The sequence below is a fragment of the Oncorhynchus gorbuscha genome, linkage group LG11 (assembly GCF_021184085.1).
Source record: "Oncorhynchus gorbuscha isolate QuinsamMale2020 ecotype Even-year linkage group LG11, OgorEven_v1.0, whole genome shotgun sequence".
Taxonomy (NCBI): Eukaryota; Metazoa; Chordata; class Actinopteri; order Salmoniformes; family Salmonidae; genus Oncorhynchus; species Oncorhynchus gorbuscha.
Genome location: NC_060183.1, coordinates 20987939 through 21000103, shown reverse-complemented (window position 1 = coordinate 21000103; position 12165 = coordinate 20987939). Strand labels below are relative to the sequence as shown.

General features: G+C 45.7%; 1 protein-coding gene across 1 annotated transcript in view; it reads left to right on the top strand.

The window, feature by feature from the left end:
- LOC124048254 (unconventional myosin-Id-like) overlaps positions 1 to 12165 on the top strand; it is a 134322-nt gene that overhangs the window by 48445 nt on the left and 73712 nt on the right. Inside the window, exon 11 of the mRNA XM_046368855.1 lies at positions 17 to 187. Coding sequence (XP_046224811.1) covers positions 17 to 187 — 171 coding nt within the window. The remainder of the gene's footprint in view (positions 1 to 16; positions 188 to 12165) is intronic.

Below are 12165 nucleotides of genomic sequence, written 5' to 3'. Positions count from 1 at the left end.
CTGTACCTGGGCGTAGATTGACTTCTTCAACAACCAGATCATTGTGGACCTGGTGGAGCTGCAACACAAGGGCATCTTCTCTGTGCTGGACGAGGCCTGTATGAACGTGGGCAAAGTCACCGACAAGGTCTTCTTACAGGGACTCAACAGCAAGCTGGCCAATCACGCCCACTACACCAGCCGCAAGGTACGTTGGAAACAATAGGAAATCTTTGGCAATTCATTCATTTAATTTGTTATTAATTTCCAGTATTGACTGAATTGAACGTGGAATTCACACCAACAATGTTGACACATGGAATTGATCAACCTAGGCTTGATGCACCAATGGGTTTCTTCTTACCACATGGCGTGGTGTTAACTTTAGGACAACAGTAGCGATTATAAAACATTTGTGATTTTAAAGGCTTGCTCCCGGCCCAGTGATTTATTTATTTTCCACCTTTATTTAACCAGGTAGGCCAGTTGAGAACAAGTTCTCATTTACAACTGCGACCTGGCCAAGATAAAGCAAAGCAGTGCGACAAAAACAACAACACAGAGTTACACATGGAATAAACAAACGTACAGTCAATAACACAATAGAAAATATATATACAGTGTGTGCAAATGTAGTAAGATTAGGGTGGTAAGGAAATAAATAGGCCACAGTGGCAAAATAATTACAATTTAGCATTAACACTGGAGTGATAGATGTGCAGATGATGATGTGCAAGTAGAGATACAGGGGTGCAAAAGAGCAAAAATAAATAACAATATGAGGTAGTTGGGTGGGCTGTGTACAGGTGCAGTGATCGGTGAGCGGCTCTGACAGCTGATACTTAAAGTTAGCTTCAGTGATTTTTGTTTTGCAATTCGTTCCAGTCATTGGCAGCAGAGAACTGGAAGGAAAGCCAGCCAAAGGAGGAGTTGTCTTTGGGGGTGACCAGTGAAATATGCCTGCTGGCGTGCGTGCTACGGGTGGGTGTTGCTATGGTGACCAGTGTGTTGAGATAAGGTGGGGCTTTTCCTAGAAAATACTTATAGATGACCTAGAGCCAGTTGGTTTGGCGACGAATATGAAGCGAGGGCCAGCCAACGAGAGCATATACTACCCAGTGGTGGATAGTAGGCTTTGGTGACAAAATTGTTGGCACTGTGATAGACTACATCCAATTTGCTGAGTAGAGTGTTGGAGGCTATTTGTAAATGACATCGCTGAATGTCAAGGATCGGTAGGATGGTCAGTTTTACGAGGGTATGTTTAGCAGCATGAGTGAAGGAGGCTTTGTTGCGAAATAGGAAGCCGATTCTAGATTTAATTTTGGATTGGAGATGTTTAATGTGAGTCTGGAAGGAGAGGACAGTCTAACCACAGACCTAGGTATTTGTAGTTGTCCACATGAGTCAGAACTGTCCAGAGTAGTGATGCTAGGAGAGCGGGTGTGGGCAGCGATTGGTGGAAGAGCATGCATTTAGTTTTACTAGCATTTAAGAGCAGTTGGAGGCCACGGAAGGAGTGTTGTATGGCATTGAAGCTCGTCTGGAGGTTTGTTAATACAGTGTCCAAAGAAGGGTCAGATGTATACAGAATGGTGTCGTCTGCGTAGAGGCGAATCAGAGAATCACCCGCAGCAAGAGCGACATCATTGATATATACAGAGAAGAGAGTCGGCTTGAGAATTGAACCCTGTGGCACCCCCATAGAGACTGCCAGAGGTCCGGACAACAGGCCCTCCGATTTGACACACTGAACTCTATCTGAGAGTAGTTGGTGAACCAGGCGAGGCAGTCATTTGGGAAGCCAAGGCTATTGAGTCTGCCGATAAGAATGCGGTGATTGACAGAGTTGAAAGCCTTGGCCAGATCGATGAATACGGCTGCACAATACTGTCTTTTTTCGATAGTGGTTATGATATCGTTTCGGACCTTGAGCGTGGATGAGGTGCACCCATGGCCAGCTCGGAAACCAGATAGCGGAGAAGGTACAGTGGGATTCGAAATGGTCGGTGATCTGTTTGTTAACTTGACTTTCAAAGACTTTAGAAAGGCAGGGCAGGATGGATATAGGTCTATAACAGTTTGGGTCTAGAATGTCTCCCCCTTTGAAGAGGGGGATGACCGTGGCAGATTTACAATCTTTAGGGATCTCAGGCGGGGTTGCAACAATTGCGGCGGATAATCTTAGAAAGAGCGGGTCCAAAGTGTCTAGCCCAGCTGATTTGTAGTGGTCGATATTTTGCAGCTCTTTCAGAACATCAGCTATCTGGATTTGAGTGAAGGAGAAGTGGGGGGGGGTGGGTGGGGGGGTGGCTTGGGCAAGTTGCAGCGGGGGGTGCAGAGCTGTAGCGGTAGCCACGTGGAAAGCATGGCCAGCCGTAGTAAAATGCTTATTGAAATTCTCAATTATTGTACATTTATCAGTGGTGACGGGGTTTCCTGCCCTGTGGGAGGAGGTGCTCTTACTGGACTTTACAGTGTCCAAAAACCTTTGGGAATTTGTGCTACAGGATGCAAATTTCTGTTTGAAAAAGCTAGCCTTTGCTTTCCTAACTGACTGTGTATATTGGTTCTTAACTTCCCTGAAAGTTGCATATCACGGGGGGCTATTCGATGCTAATGCAGTATGCCACAGGATGTATTAGTGCTGGTCAAGGGCAGTCAAGTCTGGAGTGAACCAAAGGCTATATCTGTTCTCAGTTCTACATTTTTTGAATTGGGCATGGTTATTTAAGATGGTGAGGAAAGCACTTTTAAAGAATAACCAGGCATCCTCTGCTGACGGGATGAGGTCAATATCCTTCCAGGATCACCCGGCCAGGTCTATTAGAAAGGCCTGCTCACTGAAGTGTTTTTGGGAGTGTTTGACAGTGATGAGGGGTGGTCGTCTGACAGCGGACCCATTACGGACGCAGGCAATGAGGCAGTGATCGCTGAGATCCTGGTTGAAGAGAGCAGAGTTGTATTTAGAAGGCAGGTTGGTCAGGATGATATGTATGAGGGTGACCATGTTTACGGATTTAGGGTTGTACCTGGTAGGTTCCTTGATAATATGTGTGAGATGGAGGGCATCTAGCTTAGATTGTAGGATGGCTGGGGTGTTAAGAATATCCCAGTTTAGGTCACCTAACAGTACGAACTCTGAAGATAAATGGGGGCAATCAATTAACATTTGTTGTCCAGGGCACAGCTGGGGGCTGAGGGGTACTATAACAAGCGGCAACAGTGAGAGACTTAATTCTGGAAAGGTGGATTTTTAAAAGTAGAAGCTCAAACTGTTTGGGCACAGACTTGGATAGCATGACAGAACTCTGCAGACTATCTCTGGAGTAGATTGCATCTCCACCCCCTTTGGCGGTTCTATCTTCATGGAAAATGTTGTAGTTGGAGAGGGAAATTTCTGCATTTTTGGTGGCCTTCCTAAACCATGATTCAGACACAGCTTGTACATTAGGGTTGGTGGAGTGTGCTAAAGCAGTGAATAAAACAAACTTAGGGAGAAGGCTTCTGATGTTAACATGCATGAAACCAAGGCTTTTACGGTTACAGAAGTCAACAAATTAGAGCTCCTGGGGAATGGGTGTGGGACTGGGGGCCTGGGTTAACCTCTACATCACCAGAGGAACAGAGGAGGAGTAGTATTTTAAAACATAAGACGAGACATCTACTGTATACGCTTCAATTATCAGTTCCATCAAATCCTGTTTAAAGTCTAATTGGCATTAAAGTCATTGTATACAAATCAAATCAAATGTATTTATATAGCCCTTCGTACATCAGCTGATATCTCAAAGTGCTGTACAGAAACCCAGCCTAAAACCCCAAACCGCAAGCAATGCAGGTGTAGAAGCACCACCAGACGAACATGAACTAATTGACCTGCACATCTGTTCCCCAGTGGCTCAGAAGGCTGCATTTTACAGGGTTGTATTTCACTCAGTGGACCACAAGAGGGAGACAAGCGTCAGCCCAGCACTCGTTTCTCTATCTGACTCAACACTCTGCCCCCAGTGATGTCACTGGCAGCCAATGGGAGTCAATGGAGTTGGTGTCTCGCTGTGCTGGCATGGGTGTTAGAGGGAGGGAGGGAGAGAGGGAGAAGAGACAGAATCATAACAAGAGGAACAGATGGAGAGGAGGGGAGGCACAAGGTAAAGATAGAGGACCTATCACTAACAGCCAGGTTGTTTTACCCTCAACTTCCTAGACGGTGTTATGTGTCATCACCTTAGCTGTTTCTCTATGGCAGGGTTCCCCAATTGGCAGCCAGTTGAATTTATTTGCCCCACAAAGTTTTCTTGTTTGTTATAAAAGACTGTAAATACACCAGCAAATCAGCTGGAAATCTGTTCCAAAGTATTCCCACGCATAATAGAGACACATACACTCAACAGCCAGTTTATAAGGTACACCCACCCTGTTCATGAAGATTGATTTCTCCTTCAGACAGTGAGTAACGTGGCTGTGGCTTGCTATATAAAGCAGACAGACAGGCATCCAGTTACTGTTCGATTGAACATTGGAAGTGGCAAAACAAGTGACTTAAGCTACTTTGAGCGTGGTATGATCGTCAGTGCAAAGCACACCGGATCCAGTATCTCAGAGATGGCTGCCCTCCTGGGCTTTTCATGCATCAGTGTCTAGGCTAAGGTTTACAGAGAAGGGTGCGACAAACAAAAAACATCCAGCTGGCGGCAGTCCTGTGGGTGAAAACAGCTCATTGCTGAAAGAGGTCGAAGTAGAATGGCAAGAATCTTGCAAGCTAACAGGCGGGCCACGAAAAGACAAATAATGGCGCAGAACGGCATCTCGGAACGCACAACTCGTCAATGCTTGTAACGGATGGGCTATTGCAGTAGAACGACCCCACCGGGTTCCACTCCTATCAGCTAAAAACAAGAAGAAGTGGCTCCACTGGACACGCAATCACCAACACTGGACACACGATCACCAACACTGGACACACAATCACCAACACTGGGGAGTGGGAAACACAATTGAGGAGTGGGAAAACATTGCCTGGTCCGAAGAATCCCGGTTACTGTTGCTTTATGCTGATGACAGTCAGGATTTGGCGTAAGCAACACGAGTCCTAGGACCCATCCTGCCTGGTACAGGTTGGTGGCGGTGGTGTACGGGTGTAGGGAATGTTTTCCCGGCACTCATTAAGGTCCTTTGATACCAATTGAGCAACGAACGTTTCCGACACATTGTAAAATCCATGCCCCGAAGACTTCGAATACAAATGTAAGCAAGGTTGGACATTATTATGTTTTAGTCCAATATTATATATGTTTGGGCTTCTTGCGGTCAATTTGCAGTTTACAGATTATCTGTAATTATGTTCCGCCCCCCCCTGACCATCTATCCTCTCAAAAAAGAATAGTCCCGCAACTGCATCTAGTTGATGATCCCTGCTCCATTCAAAGACAGCACATTGGGCAATGCTACTAGCCAAGGTTTCATTGTCCAATCACTCCCATGGGTAATGATATAGACTGCATTCCCCCTCAAGTAAAGCGATCGTTACATCTGTGCCATTCATCTGGTCATAGATCAACTCAAAGATTAGCTTAAGGCTGAGGCCTTGAGTGCTTGCAGGCAGATGGCTATCATACCGTGTGCGTTTTTTTGCTTCTTAAGGATCGTAACTTTTTTTCAATTTTTGCCTAAAATGACATACCAGAATCTTACTGCCTGTAGCTCGGTACTCGAAGCAAGGATAAGCTTATTCTTGATACCATTTGAAAGGAAACAGTTTGAAGTTTGTGGAAATGTGAAATTAAAGTAGGAGAATATAACACATTAAATCTCGTAAAAGATAATACAAAGAAAAAAACATGTTTATTTTTATTTTCTTTTTTTTTCATATTTGAAATGCAAGAGAATGGCTGTTATATGACTTACGAGTCTAGGCTCATTTTCGATTTTGACCAAAAGATGGCGGCAGTGTATCTGCAACATTTTAGACTGATCCGATGAACCATTGCATTACTTGTAACGGCAGATTTCCTCCTCTTCATCTGAAGAGGAGTAAGGATCGGACCGAGATGCGGTGTGGTGAGTGTTCGTGACGATTTTAAAACAAAAGCACTGAACACTATGAAACACAAAAACAATAAACGGATACGTGAAATAAACAAAACCGAAACAGTACTGTGTGGTGAAAAACACAGACACGGAAACAAACACCCACAAACCAACAGTGAAACCCAGGCTACCTAAGTATGATTCTCAATCAGAGACAACTAACGACACCTGCCGGATACAGACAACATTCGCACTGAGCTAAAGGCTAGAGCTGCCGCTTTCAAGGAGCGGGACTCTAAACCGGAAGCTTATATGAAATCCCGCTATGCCCCCCAACGAACCATCAAACAGGCAAAGCATCAATAAAGGACTAAGATCAAATCGAACTACACCGGCTCCGACGCTCGTCGGATGTGGCAGGGCTTGCAAACCATTACAGACTACAAAGGGAAGCACAGCCGAGAGCTGCCCAGTGACACGAGCTTACCAGACGAGCTTGATTCGAGGCAAATAACACTGAAACATGCATGAGAGCACCAGCTGTTCCGGACGACTGTGTGATCACGCTCTCCGCAGCTGATGTGAGTAAGACCTTTAAACAGGTGAACATTCACAAGGCCACAGGGACAGATGGATTACCAGGACGTGTATTGCGAGCATTCACTGACCAACTGGCAAGTGTCTTCACTGACATGTTCAACCTCTCCCTGTCCAAGTCTGTAATACCAACATGTTTTCACTTATAATTCACTGTATCACAATTCCAGTGCGTCAGAAGTTAACATACACTAAGTTGACTGTGCCTTTAAACATCTTGGAAAATTCCAGAAAATTATGTTATTGCTTTAGAAGCTTCTGTTGGCTAATTGACATCATTTGAGTGCCTCTTTGCTTGACATCATGGGAATATCAAAAGAAATCAGCCAAAATATTGTAGACCTCCACAAGTCTGGTTCATCCTTGGGATCTCCAAACGCCTGAAAGTACCACGTTCATCTGTACAAACAATAGTACGCAAGTATAACACCATGGGACCACATAGGCGTCATACCGCTCTGGAAGGAGATGCGTTCTGTCTTCTAGAGATGAACGTACTTTGGTGCGAAAAGTGCAAATCAATCCCAGAACAACAGCAAAGGACCATGTGAAGATGCTGGAGGAAACAGGTACAAAAGTATCTATATCCACAGTAAAACGAGTCCTATATCGACATAACCTGAAAGACCGTTCAGCAAGGAAGAAGCCACTGCTCCAAAACCGCAATAAAAAAGCCAGACTACGGTTTGCAACTGCACTTGGGGACAAAGATCGTACTTTTTGGAGAAATGTCCTCTGGTCTGATGAAACAAAAATAGAACTGTTTGGCCGTAATGTCCATCATTATGTTTGGAGGAAAAGGGCGGAGGCTTGCAAGCTGAAGAACACCATCCCAACCGTGAATTACAGGGGTGGCAGCATCATGTTATGGGGGTGCTTTGCTGCAGGAGGGACTGGTGCACTTCACAAAATAGATGACATTGTGACGAAGGAAAATTATGTGGATATTCTGAAGCAACATCTCAAGACATCAGTCAGGAAGTTAAGGCTTGGTTGCAAATGGGTCTTCCAAATGGACAAATAACCCCAAGCATACTTTCAAAGTTGTGGCAAAATGGCTTAAGGACAACAAAGTCAAGCTTTTGGAGTGGCCATCACAAAGCCCTGGCCTCAATCCGATAGAAAATTTGTGGGCAGAACTGAAAAAGCGTGTGCGAGCACTGAGGCCTACAAACCTGACTCAGTTACACCAGCTCTGTCAGGAGGAATGGGCCAAAAATTCCCCCAACTTATTGTGGGAAGCTTGTGGAAGGCTACCTGAAACGTTTGACCCAAGTTAAACAATTTAAAGGCAATGCTACCATATACTAATTAAGTGTATGTAAACTTCTGACCCACTGAGAATGTGATGAAAGAAATAAAGTCTGAAATAAATCATTCTCTCTACTATTATTGTGACATTTCACATTCTTAAAATAAAGTGGTGATCCTAACAGACAGGGAATTTGTATTAGCATTAAATGGCAGGAATTGTGAAAAAACTGAGTTTAAATGTATTTCGCTAAAGTGTATGTAAACTTCCGACTTCAACTGTCCATATTACCTTAATTACCTTGGCTATCTGGTGCTCCCGCACATTGACTCTGTACCTGTACTCCCTGTATATAGTCTCGCTATTGTTATTTTACTGCTGCTCTTTAATTACTTGTTCCCTCTTTTTCTTATTCTTATTTTTTAAACTGCATTGTTGGTTAGGGGCTTATAAGTCAGCATTTCACTGTTAGGTCTCCTCCACCTGTTGTATTGGGCGCGTGAGACAAATAACATGTTGTTTTATTTGGTGTGTGCTCAAGTACACGGTCCCCATAGACTCTAGTGGAGAATATTTGGTATTTTATTAGGATCCCCATTAGAGGTGGCAAAAGCAGCAGCTACTCTTCCTGGGGTCCAACACAAAACAGGAAACATGACGTAATACAGAACATCAATAGACAAGAACAGCTCAAGGACAGAACTACATACATGAAACCATTTTAAAAAAGCAGAGAATGAGAAAGGTAGTTTAGAATGTTACATGATTGTGTGCATTTGGATGTCTTTTTCCGTAGAGTTGTTATGCTATCAGCCGCGGTCTGGGTAGACATAGTAAAAATGCTTGACTCTCATTGTTATCAGGAGGCAGAAAAAAACTCTAAGACTACTTTTAGAAGTGGTAATTATTGCAAAAGCATATGTGAAAATGCTCTAAGGCTGATCCCTGGTGCATTGGAGGGATACATTTTTACTTTCACGCTTCACGTCCCATACTCTACAAGCAGCTCTGCTTGAAAAGTTTAGACATGTTCACGGCTGCCAGGTTCAGTGGGCTCAGACTCTGCAGACTTGAAAGACCTCGGGCAGTTTTTTAAAATTGCAGTTTTTGTTGGAGTTCTTCTCAAGTGAGTGTGAGAATTGTGGTGTGTGACAGAGGGAGTGGGGTGATGTGTGACAGAGGGAGTGGGGTGATGTGTGACAGAGGGAGTGGGGTGATGTGTTACAGAGGGAGTGGGGTGATGTGTGGCAGAGGGAGATGGGTGATGTGTGACAGACGGAGTGGGGTGATGTGTTACAGAGGGAGTGGGGTGATGTGTTACAGAGGGAGTGGGGTGATGTGTTACAGAGGGAGTGGGGGGATGTGTGACAGACGGAGTGGGGTGATGTGTGACAGAGGGAGTGGGGGATGTGTAGCAGAGGGAGTGGGGTGATGTGTGACAGACGGAGTGGGGTGATGTATGACAGAGGGAGTGGGGGATGTGTGACAGACGGAGTGGGGTGATGTGTGACAGAGGGAGTGGGGGATGTGTAGCAGAGGGAGTGGGGTGATGTGTGACAGACGGAGTGGGGTGATGTATGACAGAGGGAGTGGGGGATGTGTAGCAGAGGGAGTGGGGTGATGTGTGACAGACGGAGTGGGGTGATGTGTGACAGAGGGAGTGGGGGATGTGTAGCAGAGGGAGTGGGGATGTGTTACAGAGGGAGTGGGGGATGTGTTACAGAGGGAGTGGGGGATGTGTTACAGAGGGAGTGGGGATGTGTTACAGAGGGAGTGGGGGATGTGTTACAGAGGGAGTGGGGGATGTGTTACAGAGGGAGTGGGGGATGTGTTACAGAGGGAGTGGGGGATGTGTTACAGAGGGAGTTGGGGGATTTGTTACAGTGGGGGATGTGTTACAGTGGGAGTGGGGGATGTGTGATAGAGGGAGTGGGGGATGTGTTACAGAGGGAGTGGGGGATGTGTAGAAAGATAAGGGAGGGGGTGAGAAAAGGGGTGAGAAAAGCTATCGAGTGAGGGAGCGAGGGATGTGGGAGGGGGGGTGTAAGAAAGAGGGAGAAAGAGGGAGAGAGCGAGAGAAGCAGTGCTATAATAGTGGATTAGCCTGTTATAAGATTTGCACTGTCTGTCAGCACTAATGTTGTCACCCTATTTTTTTGAAGACCTAGAGCTGCTACACACCAAGCTTCTCTCTGTTCTCCTGGCTAACTGTCACCCCGTAAACACTCTGACACACACACACACACACACACACACACACACACACACACACACACACACACACACACACACACACACACACACACACACACACACACACACACACACACACACACACACACACACACACACACACACACACACACACACACACACACACACACACACACTGTTCCACCCTTTGGCAAAGACCTCACGCTCCAGGTCAAAGAGAAAGTGGAAACGAAGAAGTGTCTTGATCAGTAGCTGTGTCTTCAGGCGCATGTTGTCTAATGAAAATATCCCTTTTTAAATATCCCTGTATTTGGTTTTCAGTCTTGTCAGGGCTGTTTATGTATACATCAAGGGGTGGTTGGAGCTGGGTTGTTGTTAACATAGACCTCTCGCTTAGATAAAACTACTGGATGTATTTGATATAATGGGACTATGATGGGCCAGGACGTTCAGGTGGATGTTTTTTTGTCTCTATTGTGATCATGGCATCCCTCTTTGTGGTGTTCCAGGAGTGGTTACTTCCTCTTTGTGGTGTTCCAGGAGTGGTTACATCCTCTTTGTGGTGTTCCAGGAGTGGTTACTTCTTCTTTGTGGTGTTCAAGGAGTGGTTACTTCCTCTTTTTGGTGTTCCAGGATTGGTTACTTCCTCTTTGTGGTGTTCCAGGAGTGGTTACTTCCTCTTTGTGGTGTTCCAGGAGTGGTTACTTCCTCTTTGTTGTGTTCCAGGAGTGGTTACTTCTAGCTTAGATTGTAGGACTACCGGGGTGTTAAGCATATGCCAGTTTAGGTAGCCTAACAGAACAAACTCTGAAGCTAGATGGGGGGCGATCAATTCACAAATGGTGTCCAGGGCACAGCTGGGAGCTGAGGGGGGTCGGTAGCAGGCGGCATCTTAGCTTGATTATGAACACGCCGTGCCGACAACGTCAAAATAGCCTTTCCAGACTCCGAAGTAACGAGTGCTTCAAGATAGGTGTCAGCCAGACTAGTTGATACCATCCTCAAATTTGTGTTTGGCCTGGTATGGTTCTCAATCAGAGGCAGGTGTCATTCGTACTACACATACCACGCTGCGCTTTGGTCCTCCTCTCCTTCCACTGAACGCTACCGTTACAAATTTGCTCTCCGCCTTCTCTTGTACACTTTGTGAGGTCGTACCCCTGTAATACACTGTCTTTGTACATGCTAGGAATTCATTATTTTTTGTGGCTACTTTTCTACATCACTAAGGAAATTAACATGGTCCACACAGTCCAACACAGTCGCACGACAACACCTCTTCCCCTCTCATGAGGATGAAAAGATTTGGCATGATCCTCAAAAAGTTACACAGCGGCACCAGTGAGATCATCTTCACTGGCCGCATCGACGCTTGGTATGGCAACTGGCGGTGTTTGAGGCCCTAGAAACTTGTCAGTCTCAAACCACCCACGTCATAGACTGTTCTCTCAGCTTGCTGAAGTCTGGAACCAACAGGACCCTGAGCAGCTTCTGCCATAAGACGGCTAAATAGTTAAACAAGTAGCTACTCCGACTATCTGCATTTGACCCCATTTTGTGCTAACTATTCTGACTCATCACATACGTTGCTGCTACTGCTTATTATCTATTGTGTTGCCTAGTTACTTTACCCCTAACTATATGTACATATCTACCTCAATTACCTTGTACCCCTGCACATCGACTCGGTACTGGTACCCTGTGTATATTGCCACGTTATCGTTACAAATGGTCTATTTATTATTTTTCTATGTTTCTCTCTGCATTGTTGGGAAGGGGCGTAAGTAAGCATTTCCCTGTTTGTCTACACCTGTTTTTTACGATGCATGTGACAAATACTATTTTATTTGACACACACTACCTCTCCCCCCCCCTCTCTTCTATCCACCCACTGATCCTGCTCTTTGCCGTCTCTGTTCAGATGCAGCATAGGATGCTGTGCGTGTGTGCGTGTGTGCGTGTGTGCGTGCGTGCGCGTGTGTGCGTGTGTGAGTGCGTGCGCGCGTGCGCGTGTGCGCGCGTGTGTGTGTGCGACCGTGCGTGCGTGTGTGCGTGCGTGCGTGCGTGCGTGTGTGCGTGCGCGTGTGCGTGTG